The 20926-nt window shown below is 45.2% G+C and overlaps 1 protein-coding gene across 1 annotated transcript in view; it reads right to left on the reverse strand.

Annotated features, from left to right (window-relative positions):
* Positions 1-266: 266 nt before the first annotated feature.
* Positions 267-20926, reverse strand: part of LOC119810062 (beta-galactosidase-1-like protein 2) — a 38149-nt gene continuing 17489 nt past the window's right edge. The window contains exons 6-19 of the mRNA XM_038323373.1: positions 16609-16701; positions 13565-13646; positions 11098-11168; positions 8102-8186; positions 6660-6797; positions 6119-6199; positions 5501-5607; positions 4802-4942; positions 4449-4520; positions 4132-4210; positions 2382-2469; positions 1938-2049; positions 1413-1529; positions 267-1125 (exon numbers count right to left, since the gene is read on the reverse strand). Coding sequence (XP_038179301.1) covers positions 1039-1125; positions 1413-1529; positions 1938-2049; positions 2382-2469; positions 4132-4210; positions 4449-4520; positions 4802-4942; positions 5501-5607; positions 6119-6199; positions 6660-6797; positions 8102-8186; positions 11098-11168; positions 13565-13646; positions 16609-16701 — 1353 coding nt within the window. The 3' untranslated portion in view covers positions 267-1038. The remainder of the gene's footprint in view (positions 1126-1412; positions 1530-1937; positions 2050-2381; positions 2470-4131; positions 4211-4448; positions 4521-4801; positions 4943-5500; positions 5608-6118; positions 6200-6659; positions 6798-8101; positions 8187-11097; positions 11169-13564; positions 13647-16608; positions 16702-20926) is intronic.

Below are 20926 nucleotides of genomic sequence, written 5' to 3' on the forward strand. Positions count from 1 at the left end.
TTGTTTCAAATCTATTACTTTATTGCAGTTTAGGGTGGACAACCCAAAGCAAGCCATTGCACTCAATCCCTAGAACAAGAGTTTCCAATCTGGACTGGGACAGCAGTGTGGGTGCTGGCCGCTTTCCCTCCTCCTTGCTGCTTTTCCAGTCAGGGGAAGGAGTGCTCAGTGAATCAGCTGAGCTGGAAACAAGGCCTCTGCTAGACCTGTGGCTTGTAGCTAACCCCAAATTCTTCTGTGGGGTCAGAAGCAGCTGCCTGGTGCCACTTAGCTGAACCTTCTGCCATTCTCTCCCAAAAAGCATGGATATGAGGTGGTTTCTGCCAAAATTCCCAGCTCCCCCGCCCCGGTGAAGCTGTTCCTCTTTGGTGACTCTCCTTACCCAGAACAATAGCAAATGCTCTCTTAACTTAGGAAGATAAGTACTGAACATGTCTATTTCTCTTAAGCTCAGCTTATCAACTGATTCAATGTCATAAGAGACAGAATGAAAAGGAAAAGATGTATGTTTCTTCCAGAACCCCAGAACTAGCTGAGGAAAGTTGAAACGTAAATCAAGTTGACTCAAGTAAGACATGCTTTCTCTTTGCTCTACAAACAGTGGAAATTCAGGAGCAGAAAGCGGAACTACAGGATGTGGCCATGCCCTCCTAGGATGTTTAAAAAGCCTTCCTGTATCCTGCAGGTTGGCCTGATGAGGCTTTCACTTCCAGAAGAGGGCAATAAACACCCAGCTTCAGCACCTTCTTTGCAGGTGCTCCAACTACATACTCCACCTTCGGAGATAGCTCTACGGCCTCCCCAGAAAGATTGGGGGAGCAGAAAGGGACTCAACCACAAAACCAGGAGAGAAGCCATTTCAGTATGAGGGTATCCTAGAAAATGCTACCCATCTCCTCTGTAGTCCCCTCATGTTTAGGATTTTGGATTGAGTTGACTATAGCCCTTTGTTCCCTGAGGTTGCTAGGTATGAAGACCCTCCTGTAGCAGAGGACGGAAGGACACTGCCAACCACAGCAGGAAGGCTGGGACTGTTGTTCAGTTAACATACTGGTTCCTGCCCAGGTAGGGGGTATCAGTAGACTGTACCACGGAGCCTGCCATTGTCTCCTCGAAGATGATGACCTGTGGGAAACAAGGGTTGAACTATGAGGTCTGCCCTGCAGCTGGATGAGAACACAATGAGACAGAAGGATGGGAGGAAGGGTGTGGGGATGAGGATGGAAGGAGGCAGGAAGCAGTGAGTACAGAGTCATCACCAAGCAAAGCCGAAGTACAGGTTGGCCGGAATATCCACCCATTCCTATTCTGTGACCAGGCTTTTCAGGGGTAGAGAAGGAGCTTGCTAGCAGGAGAACAGGGATGGGAAGAGAGTCACAAGGAAAGGGGACGGAGCCTAGAAGTAGTCCCACCTTGTTGAGTCCTTTCTCTAGCCAGACACCTGGGAGGTAGAGAGTCTCCTGAGGTCCTATGTTCCAGTAGCGTCCAAGGTTTTGATCATTGACGAATACAACCCCCTTCACCCAGCCCTTGGGAAAAAAGCAGGGAAAGACTTGATTTACTACAAACGCCCCAAAGGTAAAGTCACACCAGAAACAGATGCAGTGAGAAATACACCATCCTCCTGAAAGACCAAAGTGAACCAACATTTGATATCCATGTAGGTCAGCCCACCCCACTGCTGAGTCTTCTAGGCAGGGCAGTCAACCTCAGACTGTCCACAGGAACCCACCCACACACTGAGAAGTACCACGGGTGCTTCTGCTCTGAGCCCACCCCTCTGCCACAGAGAAGTCGCAGGGTTCCTATCATATGTGGCAACACAGAAAGACAAGGAGGTCTCTAGGCACAGGTGTCACAGAGCACTCCACTGAAGCCAACTGGGCTCAGAGCCCCACGAAAATGGGAGGACAGGGAAGGAAAGGGGTCCTACAAACCTCTAGCTTCAGAAATGTGTCAGAGGGGTAAATGCCCACTGACAAGGCACCCAGGAAGAAAGCAGGAAAGCTGGGCTCTTTGGGAATGAAACTCCACTTGTCCATGATGAGCCTAAGAACAGGATGTAAGCAGGGAAAGGAAGGACCATCTCACATCTGCTTCCAGACTTTCATCTAATTCCTAAAGCACATCCCTCCCCACAACAAGGCCAGAAGTCACATGCCTGCCAACCAGGTCATAGGATGGCAGCAAGATAGCAAGATGGGTGTTTCTCAGTCTGGAAACATAGGTTCTGGCTAGTCCGTATCCCTCACCTTAGGTATGTCACTTTGCTCTTTGGGTCTGTTTGTAACTCTGCAGAATCCAGACAGGGAAAGCAAGGCACTCCTGGCTCTTGCTACATATTAGCTATGACCCCATATAACAGACTCTCAGGGACCCACCTCTGTAAGAACGGCTTTGTCATATCCAGGCTGTAGATTTTGAAGTTTTTCAGAGGATTATTATCCAGATAGAGATTTCCAATTAAACCTGGAGAGAGTGGGCAAAGAAAGATGAGCAAGCCCCCAGTCAGGAGACAGGCAGCATAGCTGCAGTCAGGGCATGTGCAGACAACCCAGGAATCATGAAACAAGGATTTTCCTAAAGCAGATGCTGCCTAAGGAACTTTGCACTTGGACTAAAGCCTCCCTTGAGATGTCTAAAAGTGGCAATAAACAAGACCACTGTTTGTCAAGCCCTAGATCTGACATAAAGAGCAGGGCACCTGAGGACAGAGACAAAGCTGAGGTGTCAGGGTGTGACATCTGGCTTGTGATGTGACTAAATGGTGACAAAGAGCCTAATTTTGTGGATCATGGGGGTCTCAGAGCAGAAGACCTGGTCAATCAGCCAGAACTCTCCATACAACCTAAGATTAAAGTTAGCATTAAAGACATCTAAATGGTGAAGGTATGATAAGATCACAGACGTGTCCAGCAGTAAGCACCTGCATACGGGAATGGCAGCTGCTCAGCACCTTAATGGTGGAGACAGCTGGTCCTGGAGCAGGCTCCACAGCAGGGACAAGCATGTGAGCACATGTATTTCTGGAGGAAAGGTCTGTGAACTGGCCAAAAGGATGAGATTCTACAGATGATCGGGGCACACTCAATTAAAACCCCGGGGAAATAAAGACTGGACAGTCTGACAGGTCTTCCTAACTCCAGAACAACCAAAGAGGTAAGATGGCTCCAGAGAAGGAAGACTAAGCAAGGTGCTGAGGCCTGTGGAGAAATACTGGAAAACCGCTGAGGGTCTAGGATGGTGGCCTAGATGCTGCTACTTTGGTATGTGGATAGTGCTAGATGGGACTATAATAATGAATCTGAGGCTCTTCTGGAGAGGAAGCTCCAAGAGCTGAGGCCCCATTACTTTGTGGACATGTGCATTTCCTGACCAGGACAAAGAGGTGAAAGCTTCCTCCACCACAAACACAGATGGAGGAAGAGAAATGGAATTTCCTCAACTCCTTGTCATAGGAAGATCTTACTTTAACTTAGTTCCCTCCTTAAACTGCGCTGGAAACTACTCACATATAAACAGACAGGGAAAAGAAAGGGACTAAAGGTCTAATAATTCAGAAAGCCAGGGACAAGGGCAAGTGTCATGGAGGGATACTCATGGAGGGGTGTGAAAGCAAACTGCAGTGTGTTCATTGCGGGTCTGGCTTCCCCCTGAGCCCAGAGCATTGCCTATGAGTGTTCCTGAGAGAAATGAGAACAGAAATCCAGTGTGAAGACCCAAGAATGTAGGTATATTACATTCTTTCATGGACTCCGGGATACTCCCATTCCTTGCTCCTTACCTATAGCCCTGCAAACAGAGAGGCCCATGCCCACCAAAGGAGTACAAAGACTGAGAGGCCAGCTCATGGCTTATGGAGCCTCTTCCAAGGGTACATGTGCTATGCAGGTATGAAGCACTAAAGAGAAAGTGGCCAAATCCTCCTGATGCATTAACCAGGACTTGGATGCAGGTAAAGTAGGCACCATCTCCCTTCAATAAACTTTCACGAGCCACCTGTCTTGCAGTGGCATCCTCAGGCCACCTCCCTGAAAGGGGCCCAATGGCCTGCTGATGTGCTCTATGGCGAACAGATAAACAAGCCTGACAAGTGATGATAGTTTGCTCCTGGTCTATAGTAGGACCCACCTTTTCGCTGAGTGTCAATATTATCCCCATAGTTGACTCGCCCACAATTTTCCACCAAGATCCTCAGCATGGTGTGACCCTGTCAGGAACACAGTAACCAGTTATCACTGCCTGATAGCCCACCTATACTTGGGGATCTCTGTGTTCCTATTATTCTCTATGCTCTGAGAATGGGAATGAGAGCCCCAACTGGTCAGAAAGCTAGGTGTGCCCTTTTCTTTCCAGTTCTTAATTAAGGAGCTTCCTGCCTTCCTTGTCTTCCTCTTTGAACCCTACTGAGTTTCCTAGCCATCACCCAGCTCCCTGGAATAACAAACCTGGGTCAAGGGGATAGTAATCTTCGTTGTTTTATAGTCCAAGAATCCTATGGATACCCTGTTCAAAAAGACCTGCCAAAGTGAGCAGATGAAAGTCATGGTCAACAGGAGGAAGAAACGAGGACCCTGTGAGAAACAACAAAACAAGTGCCATTGTGGGGACTTATGAAGGTGCTGGATGTACGGTATGGAGGGAAGTGAGCACCACAGTTAGGAGGGAAGGACTGTGTGATCTCCAGCTAGTAGAGGGAGACAACCACTGGCAACAGCTGGTTCTGAAGGCAGAGAATAAGGTATGTATTGCCATGTTTTATCGCTACAAAGTGCTGGGAATTCAGAGGAGATGCTCCTACCTGCCCCCGGTCACGCACAAGGCCACTGAGGACTCCAGATGAAAAGATGGTGGTCTCGTACAGGATGTACCCAAAGGCCTGCCCATTACCGTTGTTTACTGGCAGGTTCTCCATGTTGATGGGAGTCTCAGACTGGACTGGCTACATAATGAGACACAAGAAGGCACAGGAGCCAGGCTGCTTCTAAGTCAAAGTCTTCACATATGCAGCAAGAACACTGGGGACAGGATGCAAGGTTTCTCTAACCTCTTTTCTCTGTTCCATCTTCTTACTAGCTTAAACTCGTGGCTCTAATACTAGAGTTACAGAAATAAGGTCAGCAGGAAAAGGGAGATCACACTAGAGTCCTGTAATCTACTAGAATCCTTAAGCCAGTATCATTTCTGCATCACAAAAGAATGAACTACTGCAGGTGCCCTCTTCCTTCTCATGAGGGAAGAATCATCCCTTCCACCACTCTTCATTCTATTCGTGACCCAGGCCTACCCCGGAGGCTAAAGAAGGGGGCAACAAGTTCAAACTCTTCTGTTCCTTCCCAATTCCTACTCCAGCACCACTGCATTCTCTTTGCTCAGGTCCCTGGTTGTGAAGAGACCTTAATGCCACTGAGTGGCTTTGCTCATCCCGGAACCCCATTTGCAAAGCACCTGGTCCTATTTTCTTGATAACTATCCCTGATGCCCGGCCTGCAGCACTTACGTCATCCAAGAGCAGGATAGCATCCCACAGTGAGAGGTAGAAAGATGGCCTCATTGGCTCATAGATCATCTTAAGAGTAAGTTCAGGTGGAGGAGGTGGAGGGATACCTGCAACAGAAACCATGGCCCATGGCCCTCCCTTAAAGACTCAATCCTCATTGTCTCCTCTAGCCTCGTACCCACAATATACAATGCACTCCTTTCATTTTGACAGCAGTATTAACCACTGGCCCTATTCAGGGCTGGAACTACTCTAGAACACAAGGCATCGACAAGGGCAGGGTTTCCTCATGTCTTCATATGTCATAAATAGGATTAGCATGAGTCAAATACAAGAAGCACACCATGATGAAAATAGTCTCTCAAACTTTCTTTGTCTAGAATGTTTGCTTGCTTGTTTGTTTGTTTGTTTGTTTGTTTATGGCAGTGCTCAGGGTACAACACAGGGCCTTATACATGCTGGGCAAGAGTTCTACTGAGCTACATTCCTAGTAGTTTAGAGTATTCTTGAATATGGAGCAGCTGGAGTTGAGGTAGGATAGCAAGACAGCAGAAATGCCAAGGCTCTGGGCAAGAGCATGGACCCAAGTGGATGTTTGAATCTGCTGCTTGTTTGTACCTGAGAAGGTTCCAAAGAGGTTTCGAAGCTTGGTGTATTTGGCAGTATAATCTCCAGCCTCTGTCAATACAGCATCATAGTCTGCAAAACAGCCATTGACCTTTCACAGTCTCTCCTGTCCCCAGAACAGTGCAAAGGGATGAAGAAAAAGAGAAGAAAGGAGGAGAAACTGGGTTGGGGGGACAGAGTTCTCAAACCAGCAATTTTGAAGAAAAACACCTTTATTATGAAGTAGGGGGGGCCAACAGCAAACCTTCTCAAGGGCCTGAGAAGGAAGAAGTTTATCCCTACCCCTATCACTCTAGATTTGCCTCCCTTCCCTTGGTCCCCCAAGTGCTCCCTCAATGAAGCAAGGTGTTCACAGGTACCTACTGCTCTAGAAGTTTTGAAGTGATAGTCAGCCAAAGCCTATACCTTCCCTGGACATTATATAGCCAAAGTCATGAAAGGAGACAGAAACTCTTTCTAAAGGACTCTCCATCAAAAGTGTCAACCCTATAAACACTGGGGTGTAACAGGAAGAACCAGTTGGGATACTTGCCATAGCTGGTGACATCAGCCTTGTAGTCATTAAAATGCATGGCTCCATTTATGAAGCCAAAATTTGTGCCTCCGTGGAACATGTACAAATTGATGGAGGAGCCAGCTTTGATGATAGCAGACACTGTTTGCAAGACCTCTTCAAGGAGAACAAGAAGGAAAGATGTTTAGAATAGGTCAGAGCACAAGGGAAGCCCCATATCCCAATTCTCTCCAGGTCCATTTCATCACTGGGTCATTCAGTTTTCCATGGACAATAGGTAGCCAGTAGGCTGTTTCTACTCTACCAGCCGGCATGTTATGCAGTGGCTACTCTGCCCCAAAGAAATGCAAAAAAGATGGGTCCCCATTACACAAGAGTCGTGACTATGTCCCTAAGTCCTCTCTTAACTAGGAGATGAGCCAAGGATATGCTAAGAGGGTATCTGAAAACAAAATAAAAGGTCAATTAATAGATATTTGTATGATATATACAGTAAATGAAAACTCAATACTGATCTAGTGAACTGGAAAATCTTTTTAAAAACCATTTTAAGCCGGGCGGTGGTGGCGCACGCCTTTAATCCCAGCACTCAGGAGGCAGAGGCAGGCGGATCTCTGTGAGTTCGAGACCAGCCTGGTCTACAAGAGCTAGTTCCAGGATAGGCTTCAAAGCTACAGAGAAACCCTGTCTCGAAAAACCAAAAAAAAAAAAAAAAAAAAAAAAACCATTTTAATACTCAGTACTGATATATCTGCAGGAAATGAGTACTTTAATAATGACCTGTAGGCTACTTTATGAAGGGGAGTGGTAAATACATATATTAAAACTGCACTGATGTAGCAGTTTTCATATGGAAATATAGACCAACTATACAAAACTAGATGTTCAAGGATGCTCACTTAAGTAGTATTCAATTAACCAATTCCAAAACTAAGCAACCATTAGTAAAGAACTGGGTCACTAAATGGTGGTTTAGTCATCAACACAACAGGTCCCTTTAAATTCTTTAGGAGAGTGATGTCCAATTACCCCAAGTATTCCTACATTCAGCAGTATAGGATGGTGTGCGTGGGTGGGTGGGTGGCTGTGGATGGGTGTGAAGATCTGATCAATCTGTCTCTAGCTCTGGAGAAACACTGTGCGCTGCCTATTTTGTTAAATACATCAAAATGCTTGGTATGTACTCAAGGACTTTTATTTCTTCTTTAAACTTTCCTACAGTTCTTAGATATTTGTAATAAGTATACTACTTTTCTAATTACAAAAACACAGAAAAGCAATGATGAAAGTCCTACCATTATTTCAAGTCAAGACTCTGAAATACCAAGAGCTGAGTATGAACACAAATGATCCCATAATCCCAGCATCCTACAACTCCATACTCAATGCCAAGGAATGGAACACACATTCTTGCTCAGGGTCAACATACATACTAGATATAGGCAAAATAAAGCACTCACCAGAGGAATCCAAGATATTGTGGGAGCCACCCCATGAGTCAAACCACCCTGTCCAGTACTCCATCACCATCTTTGGTTGAATCCCCTGGGTACCACAAAATGAGAATTAGGAAGAATGGCTAGTCCAAAGGGAGAGAGGGGCACGCTTCTTGGAAGGAACCCCAGTACCTTTGTCCTCCCTGGCCATCTACCCCTTGCCTGAGACTTGTAGGTGCACAGCACAGATGAAGATCATTCACTCACCACACGTGGCCTCACCACCTGCTGGTATAATGTAGAAGTGGCTACCAGAGTTGATGTTTAATGTGATTTTGAGAGTGCATGATGGGTGTTAGCAAGAAGACACAAGTCTATGCTCAAACTAAGACTCCATCAGAATTTGCCAACTACCTTACGTGTGCCCTTTCCAACATTGGTTGGATTTCGTTATGGCTCAAGACAACATTTGCCTACCCTCTACCAGGGAAGAAGAATGTCCTATTCTGGATGAGTAAATTCAATAGCCACACTGTGGATGCAGACAAGCTAAAATTACTGCTTTCCTGTATCTGCAAGTCAGCAGGCTTTAGGATGGGTCTTCTTTCAATTCTGATTTAAACAACAGTTTATAGAACTAAACCAGAGCATCAGATCTTGACAGAGCTGCTACTCATGGTGCAAGCTCTACAGCTACACTCTGGGTCCATACTTCCCTAGGATATTGAGCAAGTCTTAATTGTTACTTCAGAACACTGAAGTGACACCTGCTTTCTCCAAGCATACAGAGATCATCTGGGGACTATGCTTGGTTCCACCATGTTTGCAAAAGCTGAAAACACCTAGGCAGGTGTAAAAGACTCATTTGCTAAGATTTTATGCTCTGGGCCAGGAAGCATTCCTCATTTATTCAGTGACAGCTGATTAAGTATCCTCTCTCATGGGCTGGCCTGGCATTTGAAACTGCATAAAAAGGAATAGAACATGTTCCAGAGAGATGGGGTATACTTAATAATCCATGGTATAGAAGGTACCACTTGTCCCTGAGTAAAATCCAGCATAGCCACAGGTTTGGGTTTTTAGCAAGGAATAGCTTTGTTTTTCTTTACAAACTGTCTACATCCCAAGATATGCCATACTATGCACACATTTAAGTCACCCCAAAGGGAAAAGCAGCCAAAGTCCTAAATTCCAGCAACCTTTAGTGCCAACTGTGGATTTGTTTGCTTAAGGCCTTCTCTGGTGCAGGGAAGGAGTGAATATACAGAATGGACTGAGCTGTCTCATTGCAGAATGTGGTGCAGCCAACCCTAAGCTGACTATCTTCAGGGTGCCTCATCCATTTCTGTCTCCTTGCTTGACCACGAATAGCAGTAGCAGTAACCGTAGCTGGCACCTAGGCTCGCTGGGAGAATTAGATCAAATGATGTGTATAAACCTGTGGTATATAGGAAGTACTCAAAAAATCTCTAGCACAAATCACCTTCCTCACTGGGCATACATGCGAGGACTAATGAACACCCCTTAGTTAACCAGTACTGGGGTCTCTAGTGTCCATTCAATGAAGCCCTTTAGACAAAGCCATTTATTTAAGCAAGGGCAGATGTCATGGACTATACGAGAAAGTACTTCAGCAGTGCCATTCTGCTGATAGGACAGCCAGCCCAATGGCACTGGCATGGCAGGTTTCCTAGGGACCAACACAGACACTCCTTCCATTACCAGTAAAGTGAGGTACTTCTCAAACATTACCTTATTCAAGTCAAGGTTCTCATTCTATCTACTCAAGTAAAGGAAAAAGAGAAACACAGAGGAGCCAAACAATGTGTCCAAAGTCCCACAATAGGTGACCAAGTGGATTCTAAGCAGCTCCAGGAATCTGTATTTCCCTTGGCAGCACTCAACTACAGCTCTGCTCAGCCACTTTGAGACAACATCTTGTGATTCTCTCTTCCCATGTAGATTACAGACTCTTAAAAACAGATGCCCTATAATCAGTCATGAAGGAAGACAGACCCGGCACCCCTAAAGAGGAAAGAGCTAAGAAATGCTGGGAGAAAGAAAATGAGAAGAAAGAGTTCCACTTGAACCCAAACATGTACCTGCATTCTCCCTCCCCTCTGGGAAGTCTACCAGCAACCAGACTGGCCCTCCTCCTAAGATCCTTCCCGCCCCTTCCTGGCCACCATCTATACTGCAGGAGTATACATCACACATACATATTTACAAGGTACTGCCTGTCACTATGACTTCATGAGTGTACCTGAGGATACCATTCCTACTCTGAAAGGCCAACAGCTAGAACAAACAACCTACTCAGTGGACCCCGAGTATGCCCACCCCGTTGGCCCAGGATCCCCATGGGCATCTAGCCATGCCGATACACTCTTAGCAGTTTCACTCCAGGACCCTGGTGGATATGCAGTGGGTGGGGGCAAGTTGGGGGCATTGACACCCTTCCATAAGCCAGGCTGAGATGGGCTCTCTGTTCTGCACATGGGATGCAGCTTGGCCCCAGTCACATCTATCTGTTTAGGAGAGACACACAAACCAGAGACATTAACTGGAATGGGGCTATGTGTGACCATCAATCTGAAGAAGGTGAATACACCCAGAAACCGCTCTCTCGTCTCCACTTGGAATCAACTAGGCCTCCTGTCCTATGGATAACAGAAAGATTCCCAGTGCTAATAAGGATCTGAAAGTTGAGGTAGGGACAGAGAGGCTTCTTTTCACTCTCAATCCCTCAAAGCAAAGCTGTGGCTTGCAGAATCCATAAAAGCCAAAAGCTTCAAAAGGTGCCCTTCTCAACAGAGCACAGCACACTTGGATGGCATCAGTTTACACTGCAAAACTTTAGAGCAAAGCCTCTAAGCTGCTTCCCTTCCAGGCAATGTGGCATGAGCCAAGAGGCTGGGAGAGCTAAGTGATCTGATAGCAGAACTCCAGGAACGGTGCAGGCATGCAGACTCCCTGCACTCAAGCTAGAAGATCCCCAGCATCCCTTGGGCCAGACCTACCTGTATAGATAAGAGAACACTGTTCAGTTCCTTCAGCTCCTGTTGTGACTGCAAGTTGATTGTGGCCAGCACTGGGAAGGCAACAGAGAAAGAAAACGCATAGTCTTGAAGTCACAAAGACTTTTTGAATTACCCAAATCATCAATCCACCAGCATAAAAAATATAGCTAGTTCCCACCTCCCATTAGAAGCTGGCTGTTGTGATGCCGAGAGACCTGCCTATATTGTTGGTCCTGGAAACTCCGCCATTCGCTAGAGAGCAGAGCCACAACACTCAGCATCTGATTTTATTGGCTGTAATGTTTGCAGGCAGAGTAAAGGCTCTCTGATCTACTGCCGTAGGAACCAGAGCCTGAGCTCTACACAGCACGCCAAGTGCAATGGTGAGGCCTCTGTACACCAAGGGCAATGATCTCAATGAAGACTCATGTCTCATTTCTTGATAAGAATTCGGTCTACTCTATTCCATGATGTGTTTATTTTTAAAATGTAACCAATATTGTATACAGCTTCCCATAAGTGAAATGCATGCTCAAGAAAAAATGCTGCTGCTAGCTGCTGGTCACAGCCCTGCCACAGTCACAGCCAGCTGTAGAACTTGACTCCAAGGACCCTTGCTTACAGTCCACTTGAATGGTCAGCTGCAGATGAATGGGATCAGGAGTGACTAAAAGACTGGCCAGTTCCAGTTACCATTCAGGAGATCCGGCCATGGAAACCAGCAAAGAAAACAAAGCTAAGGCTGTGAAGGTACAGAGACGATTTGTCTGCAGCAGAGCAGGGCTGCAAACTCAGGACCCTTCACACCAAGACATTATCCTGTGATGGAGAGAGCGCCTTCAAAGGTCTTTTATAGGCTGTCTCACACCCCATAACCCCCAACCCATGGGCCTTGCTAGCAAACATGAGTGGATGGTGCCACCTTGTGGAACTCACAGGAATCACTACTGATTTTGTTAGAACCAAAGAGCATGACTGTTTCTTTCAAGGTACTTGCTGTAGATAAGAGCCTTTTCCTCCCCATCTACCCAACAGTCATTCCCAGAGGCAATCATGCCAGGTATTGTGGAAGGGAAGTCAAGTTAAAAGTCACCATCTACAAACAGGTCAGTCTAGAGAGGGAAATACAAAACAAAGAGAACAGAGAGTAGAAGGTGCTACTGCAGAGAAGCATAGCACAGGGACCCTCAGAAGGAGTTACACGCAGCCTCTGTCAGCATGAATCATGCGTGAGTGCATGTTCAAGCACAGGCCCTATGAGACAGTCCAGTCCCACAGAGCTCACTCCTGCTGGGAGACAGAGAACTAAGTTAAGCCAGCTATTCCAGAGGTTAAAAGGCAAAATGGCAGAGTGGGCTGAGCCTCATGAATGGGGTACACGGTCTAACAGAGTGCTCAGAGAAAACCTCATTGCAAAGACCACCAGGGAAGCAAGCCATGCAGATTCCCAGGTGTGCAGAGTCACCGAATCTGAGGGTGCTCTGTGTACATGAGAAACAGACCAGAGCCAGGAGGGGAGAACAGACGGGGAAAGAGCATACAATGGAGAGCAGCTCGGCCAGCCATGTGTGTGGAGACTGTGAGGTGTGCTGCAGGGGTGCAGTCAGGGTCATGTGCGGGGCTGTGGGAGCAGGCAGGGGAGAATGGCCGTGTGAGGGAAGATGGGAGGGGTGTTCAGGGGTTGCTGTGTGGGCAGCCCAGGCGGCCATTCTCTTTCTTCTCCATGGAGCACTTGGAGCTCAAGGGGTAAGGCAGGATGATCTGGGTTGTAAGCTTCTCTGTTAGAGAATATGGAGTCTAGAGATATATGTAGTCTTGGCTGGCCTGGAACTCACTCTGTAGCCCAAGCTGGCCTGGAACTCACTCTGTAGCCCAAGCTGGCCTCCCGCCTTCGCTTCCCTAGGTGTGTACTTTAAAAGGCCTGACCCATGGGTTGCATTCTCTAAGGTGGGCACAAACTGCTGCATCAAGACAAGCTTGACGGGGGATCGGTGAAGGACTGCAGCACTGCAGGTGGGGAGGGCGGCAACAGCCGAGGTGGCAAGACACATCTGAGGAGAAAAGTACAGATAAAAGAATGTGCCCGCGGCTGCTGGGCCGGGCAGGAGAGGGCTGAGAATAACTGCGAGGCTTGATGCAATTGCGGGGAAATGGAGATGCAGTTTTCTGATAAAAGGAAACCTGCCAGTGGGGGCAGCCACCTGTAGCACACTGAGCACCCCACGTGCTTAGCAAGAACAATGTCCAGAGACAGCCGGCCAAGTGCTTGGGTATCTGGAAGATCTATGGTAAGGCACTTGCTAAAAAGAAGAGGAAGGGGCCATGGGAGTTGCTGTGGAGCCTGATAGCCCTGCAGCCCAGAGAACCAAGCCCCGTGTACCACAAGCACCAGGGAAACTCCTGATTTATCTCAGACCACACCCAGAGGACTGTGCAAAGAGTCAGGCAGGCAGCCTCCTTCAGGTACCTCCGTCAACCACTCCCTTTTCCAGGCCGTCTTTGTTGTCTGAGGTCAGGAGCATCTCTATAATGCCACGGTCTTCCAAGGCCTGTTTGAGGGATAAAAGGCAAGTGAAACTCAGTCTTTGTCTCTCAGAGCTCCTACAGGGTCACTGCTGAAGCAGAGTTAGTCCACAGAAAGAGAGAGAAATCTAGCCAACGTGTTTCTTTGCATGTCGTCTATGCCTACAATATTCAGCGAAGTTCCAATAAGTGTTGGGTTTCTGAGTGTGGCAAAGACAGTGCTGCTGAGATCTGACAGGCCTCAGTTGCTCCTGAAGGTCTAGTCAGTTTGGGGACACACATAAGCTTACTCAAAGGCTGACTCCCTGGGGCTAGATGCCATGCTATCACACGGTAACTACCTGCAGAGGTTGCCAGTGGAGCACTATTATTCCCCCTCCATCCACACCACAAACAAGAAGCCTGTCTCTTCTCCACTCTGAGCCTGTGTGAGCTTGCTTGGTCAGTGGCAGAGGCTAAGATGACCCAGCCATACCTCCTGGCATGGCCATCCAATACTGCCCATGCTCAGCAAAACTTGAAGCAGTCCTTGGAGGGCATAAATGAAACTATGCTTGGGGATCAGATAACTGCTAGCGTCAGAACATTAGGCATGAGGCTAAGCTCTTTGACCGTCTCCTGCACTCTTCATAGCTAACATCTGAACAGTACAGACAAAGTCTCAGAAGGGCTGAAGGAAGTATGGTCAGTTACAGAGGTCATGTGAGAGGTGGGACTGAACTCAGAACATGTCCACCCACCCACCCTCCACACTGGAACTTTGGACTCAAACAGCCCTCAAAGATGATTATTTCCACTGTATTCTTCTGGAACAGAGGAGTAACATCTAACCCTAATGCCAGACCCATGTGCCGTAAAGACAGAGTAGAAGGGGCTCCAACTCTCAGGATGACAGGGGCTGGAACATTTAAGCCATGAGGAATATTGGCAAAATGTCTATTAAAAGCCCTGGAACAACCTTCTTCAAGTACCAACTAGTTACTCACTGACACAGAACACTTCATTTTCTACACCCTTAATTTTACAGGCATTAATTTTCCAACCTTATCCTTTAAAGGCCAGTTACTATTTCCCAAGTATCAGTCAAATGCCAAGCACAGAGCTCCCACACTCAGAAGCCTTAGGAAAAGGCACTCTTGTGTCCATGTCGTAAATGATAAGAGTAGGACTCAGAACGCTGAGGGGATCATGACCAAGGTCATTCAATGCCAGTGGGATGCACATCTCGCCAACACCCCCACGAGAAGTTGCATACCGTTCAGAGGAGAACTCTCCCAAGAGCCTCAAATTCCCTGGGCAACAGGGAAGTATGAGTGTACAGACAAGGTCCCCTAAGGAGCTAGTCTCTACTCCTGATGCTCCTCGGAGCTTTCCTTAGCTGCATCACTGGTAAACAACTGCTGGAGACGAACAATACTCTGGGGAGACTGACAAAGGACCAGAGCAAGAGAGACTCTGGAGTCTGTGCCCAGAACAGGATTTTTTTCCAGGTAACCCGGGACAAGGAAGCTAGATGTGTGCTCTGTCCAGAATATGCACAAGTGCTTACCTTGCTCCTTTTCAACCTGAGGAATCCCACCCTTCCTAGACAGCCTGTATCCTACTAAGAGCTCTTCTCAAGTAAGAAGGAAAAGGCATGAAGTCAAAGGCTAGACTCTGGAGCACGTGAGTGTCAGGCTCCAGTCTGTGAGAACAGAAGTAATTTCTAGACAGCAAATGAAAGGGGGTGACAGCATAGGTAGAGTGCTCACACCATCAGCATCTCGTCAGCCAGACCCAGAGAGTTCACACCATGACCAACCCTCCAGAGTGCACTGAAAGAAATGCCAATGACGCTATCCAAGCCGCTGATTGACAACTTCCTGTGTCCCAGGCCACTTGACATCACAGAACATGAAAGAGGAAGGCGCTCTTTTTAACCTCACTTTGTAAAAGATAAAAGGAAGCTTAGGGAAACTGAGGCATTCGCTCAAAGCCTCAGCAACCAAGGGAGAGAAACCGGATATGGATGTCAGGCCTCTCTTTGCTGTCCCCTGCCATCCTTCTCTGGCATGCCATGTGAACTGGCAGTTCTCATCTGCCCTGTCACTCTAGAATCGGATGCCTGAGCACCGTCCCAGAGGTCCTCAGGATGAGCATGGCATGTAGCTAGTCAGGAACTTTACATTTCCTCAATAAAATCCATGTACAACCACCTATCTGGCTTTATGCTAGGATGAGGGAGACTCTCCACAAAGCTCTCATCACCTCCACTTAATTAAGGTAATTCCTTTATTCTTAGCCCCTGTGACACTATATTCTTGGGGAATATTATTTTCGGGTATGTGACTGTAGTTTACGCTGCTCTGTGAAGCTGTGTTCCTATGCCTGTCTAAAACACATGATGGTTCTAATAAACAGATGAATGGTAAATAGCGAGGCAGGAGCAAGGGTAGGTAGGGATAGCAGTCAGAGAGTATAAATAGGAGGAGAACCAAGAACTGAGAATGAGAGAACTAGAAGCAAGAGAACAAGGAGAGGATGACATCAGGGGCCAGCCACCCAACTACACACTAAGCCACAGAGAAAGAAGTAAAGAAAGGTATACAGGAATAGAGAAAGATAAAAGTCTAGAGGCAAAAGGTAGTAGGGATAATTTAAGTTAAGAAAAGTTGGCAAGAAAAAAGCTTAGCTAAGGCTGGGCATTCATAATCAAGAATGAGCCTCCATGTGTGATTTATTTGGGAGCTGGGTGGCAGGCCCCTCAAAAAAGCCAAAAGAGCAAAACAACAAACAATGCTATATGAGCACTAAACATATCTCAGTAAACTCAATCAACAAAGGGCAAATAAGTGATAACTCTGTAGAAATGAACACTGGAAAAATTCACTAATTAATAAGGTGGTGTTGGGACACATGGTGTATTAATTTCAGGAAAGTATTAGGGCACCATGTCACAGTCTGTAATATATTTCAGGAAAGGAATGTAAAGAAATGAAGGGCCCTTACCTTCTTGATGTAAGGCATGTATGCACGGTCTTTGTTATAGGAACCATATTCATTCTCCACTTGCACAGCAATGATGGGTCCCCCATACTTATACTAGGGCAAAGAGATGAACAATTAAAAGCTAAATGGGTAATGGGAACCATAATATCGAAATTTAAATCCATCACAATGACATGCAAAAAAAATCAGGGTTTGGGTATGGATAGAACATATATCCAGGTAATATAAGAGACTATGTATCTTCATTCTGGGCTGATTTTTTTAAGTTCAAAATGCCATTAGTTAGTGAAGGTTTTCCCTGACCATCTGCAGAGACAAGGAAAGATAATTGTTTTTTCAATGTCTAATGTTCAACCAAAAAGCCTTGAGGCACACACACACACACACACACACACACACACACACGGAAACAGAGGCATAAGAAACATAATCCAGTGGAAGAACATTTTGCTAGCATGTGCTACGCCCTAGGTTGGATGCTCAGAACCACAAACCAGAAAAGGGGGGAAAGGTTGGGGATTCATTTGATGGAAAAAAGGAGGGCTTTGATCAAAGAACATATACATAGTGTGATAAATATTTCATATATGAAACTGTAAAAGAATAAATGGAAAAAACTTCAGAAAAACCTAAAAAGAATGTACACACACACACAGAGAGAGAGAGAGAGAGAGAGAGAGAGAGAGAGAGAGAGAAGATTTACTAGACAAAGTAAACAATAAATGAACTTGAAATGATTGTTTGAAGTTATCTACCTTAGGGAAAGAAAAGAAAAATGAATGACAAAATATGAACAGGGCCAAATGAACTTAGGCGACACCATTAATCAGACCAATAAACATATTCTTTGAAATGGAAGAGGAGGGGACAGAAGAAGAGAAGGAGGAAAAAGAGATGCCCTACCCCTAGATGAAGAGCTATAGGCAATTAATGCCAAATTAGAGAGGAAGAGTCAGTCTTCTCTAGAAACAAGCCTCCCCATGGGTTATCCAACAACAAGTGGTCAGCACTAAATAAGCAAATATACAAGCAACACTAAATGAACTCAGCAGGAGCATACATATGTATATACTATATATATATATATATATATATATATATATGTGTGTGTGTGTGTGTGTGTGTGTGTTAAAGAAGAGGGGTCAATAATTAAAATGGGAGGGGTAGGGACATGGAAAAAGTTGGAGGGAGAGAGAGATAGGGTAGAAATGGAGTAAACATAATACTCATGCAAAATATTCTCAAAGTATAAAAATTTAAATTGAAAAGTGAACTGTATCAACAGTGTATTTGAAGAAATAATGGCTGACCAGGCATGTTATCCCAGCACTTGAGAGGCTGAAAAGGATTGGAAGTCCAAGAACAGCATATATATATATATATATATATATATATATATATATATATATATATATATATAGTGAATTTGATGTCAGCTTGGGCTACACAGCAAGACCTTGTCAAAAAAGAAGGAGGAGGAGGAGGGGGGGAGGTGGAGGGGGGAGGAGAAGGAGGAGGAGGAATGGAGGGAGGAACAGCAGCAGAAGAAAGAATAGTTGAATAGTTGAAAATCCCTCAAATTTGAGGAAATTTTTAAATTTAAAAAGCCAGTTATCAAAAGTCATGTGATAAGGCATGATAACATTGTTTATGGAAATTAATTTTAATATTAATTGGCTTTTTAAGTTTTCTTTATATATTTTGATCATATTCTTTCCCCTCCCCCAACTCCTCCTAGATCTTCCCTACTTCCTGACCCACCCAACTCCATATTCCTTTTCTCACTTGATGAGAAAAGAAAATCAAAACAAAGACAAAAATACCAAAGTAAAACAAGCAAACAAAAAAGACAAAATGTATTTTGTATTGTATTGTCCACCTATTCCTAAGTTGTTGCCTGCCCTGGGGTGTGGTGGATATACCCAGTGTCACTCCCTTGGAGCAAACTGACTTTCCCTCTCCTGTCAATCCCAGATAGCTTCTTGGTTAGAGATGAACTCTTCACTTCCCCTTCCCCTTTCTGGGATTGTGTCTGGCTTGAACTTACACAGGTTTTGTGCATGCTGCCACAGTTTCTGAGGTCCTTTTGTGGGTGGAGTCATCAACCACCTCTGTCAGGTGTATAGTTGATAAAGACATCTTTCCCATTCTGTAGGCTGCCACTTGGTAAAATGATGATGTCCTTTGCTGTACAGAAGCTTTTTAGCTTCATGAGGACCCGTTTATTAATTGTTGGTCTTATGAGACCCCAATGCTACAGGTTCCATTAAAAAAGTCCTTTTCTATGCCAATGAGTTCATGTGAATCTCTACATTTTCTCCTATCAGATTGAAGGAATCGGGTTTTACATTGAGGTCTCTGATCCATTTGGAGTTGAGTTATGTGTAGGGTGATGCGGATCTTTTGCATCTTCCACCGGCAGTCATCCACTTAGATCAGCACCACTGCTGAAGACGCCATCTTTTCTCTAGTGTGTATTTTCTTTTCATTCTTTGCCAAAAAGCAGGTCTCCATAGGTGTGTAGAATTATCTCTGGATCTTCAATTCTGTTCCATTGATTGGCATGTGTGTTTTAATGCCAACCTCATGCTGTTTTTTTTTTTTTTAATCAGGAAAGCTCTATAACACAACTTTAAATCTGGGATAGTGATACTTCCAACATTTATTTATTCAAGATTGTTTGAACTACCCTGGATATTTTGTTGTTTCCATATGAAGTTTCAGGGTTTTTTTTTTTTTTTCAGTAAAGAACTGTGTTGGAATTTTGATGGAGATTGCATTGAATCTGTAGATTGCTTTTGGTAGGGTGGCCATGTTTACTATATTAATCCAACTGATTCATGAGCACGGAAGATTTTTCTATTTTCAAATATCTTCTCCAATTTATTTCTTCAATGTTTTAAAATTTTTATTGCACAAGTCTTAAGGTTATTACAAAAGATAATGTTTCCCTGATTTCTTTCTCAATATGTTTTCCATTTGTATATAGGAAAACTACTGATTTTTTGTATTAATTTTGTACCCAGCTACTATTACTGAAAATGTCTATCAGCTGTAGAAGTTTCCTGGTCAAGTTCCAAAGGTCTTTTACATATATAATCATATTGTTTGCAAACATGAATACCTTGACTTCTTCCTTTCCTATTTGTATTCCCTTGGTCTCCTGCGGTTGTCTTATTGCTCTAGCTAAGATTTCAAGTACTTTGTTGAGTTGGTATGGAAAGAGTGGACATCCTTGTCTTCTTCCTGATTTTGGTGGAAATGCTTTGAGTGTCTCTCTGTTTAGGGTAATGGTGACCAAGTGCTTACTGTAAGTGCCTTTTTATGTTCAGATACCGTCCTTATATCCCTCATCTTTCTCAGTTTTAGAAGCTGATGGAATTCCTGTTCTTGCACTACACCTGCTCTCTCCTGAAGCCCACGTCTCCCTCCTACGTGATTTCAGATGTTCCTGAAGTTCTGTGTAGCAGTTCTGTAAATGGTCTGCACCACTTCCCAATTCCAGGGTTTCCACATTTTCCTGAGCTAGAAGGTTAAAAGTTTGAATTGTGTCAATCAAAATCTATATGCTGAAATCATAACCTCAAGTGGCATTAAGAGACAGAACCTCTGAAAAGTGATTATATCATGAGGATGGCGCCCTCATGAGTGGATTAGAGTCCTTATGAAAACATACCACAGTCTGCGGGGTGCTTTAGAGACAGAATGCACACCTTCACAGGTAAGCCATCCAAGGTGGGAGGGAGGAGACAGAGGAAACAACAGGGATTGAGGGTGGAGGGGAGAGACTGATTGACTGATTGATTGATTGACTGGATTGATGATTGATTGGACCTCTGGCTTTGGGAACTGTTCCAGCTTTCCCGATGTTTAAGCTGTCATAGCTCCCCTCGCTGTTGTTTCTGTCACAGAATAGTTTCTCCCTAGCTGCTGCTTTTAAACCATCACACAGCAGTGGGCTTATACTGCAGGTTTCAATTACTCATGACAAATGACAGTATGAAAGTATGAAATGGAAAGTTCCCTATGAACAATTCGTAAATTTTAAGCTGTCCATAAATTTAATGGGAGGAGTAATCTGACGGGAGCTGGCACCATCCTATCATGTTCAACCTGACTGTAAAGTCATCTCTTTGTCCAGGCTGTCCCTGCAGTAAACAACCTGTCTGTCAGTCACTTAGGGCCACCTCAGTCTCAGAGGAATTGCAGGACTTCACTACTCAGGTTCAAGTAGCCCTGGCTGTACTTTAAAATGGCCCAAAGTATAAGATTAGAGATTCTGGTGACTTTATTACAGTATATTGCTATAATTGTTCTA

This window comes from Arvicola amphibius, chromosome 3 (genome assembly GCF_903992535.2).
Source record: "Arvicola amphibius chromosome 3, mArvAmp1.2, whole genome shotgun sequence".
Taxonomy (NCBI): Eukaryota; Metazoa; Chordata; class Mammalia; order Rodentia; family Cricetidae; genus Arvicola; species Arvicola amphibius.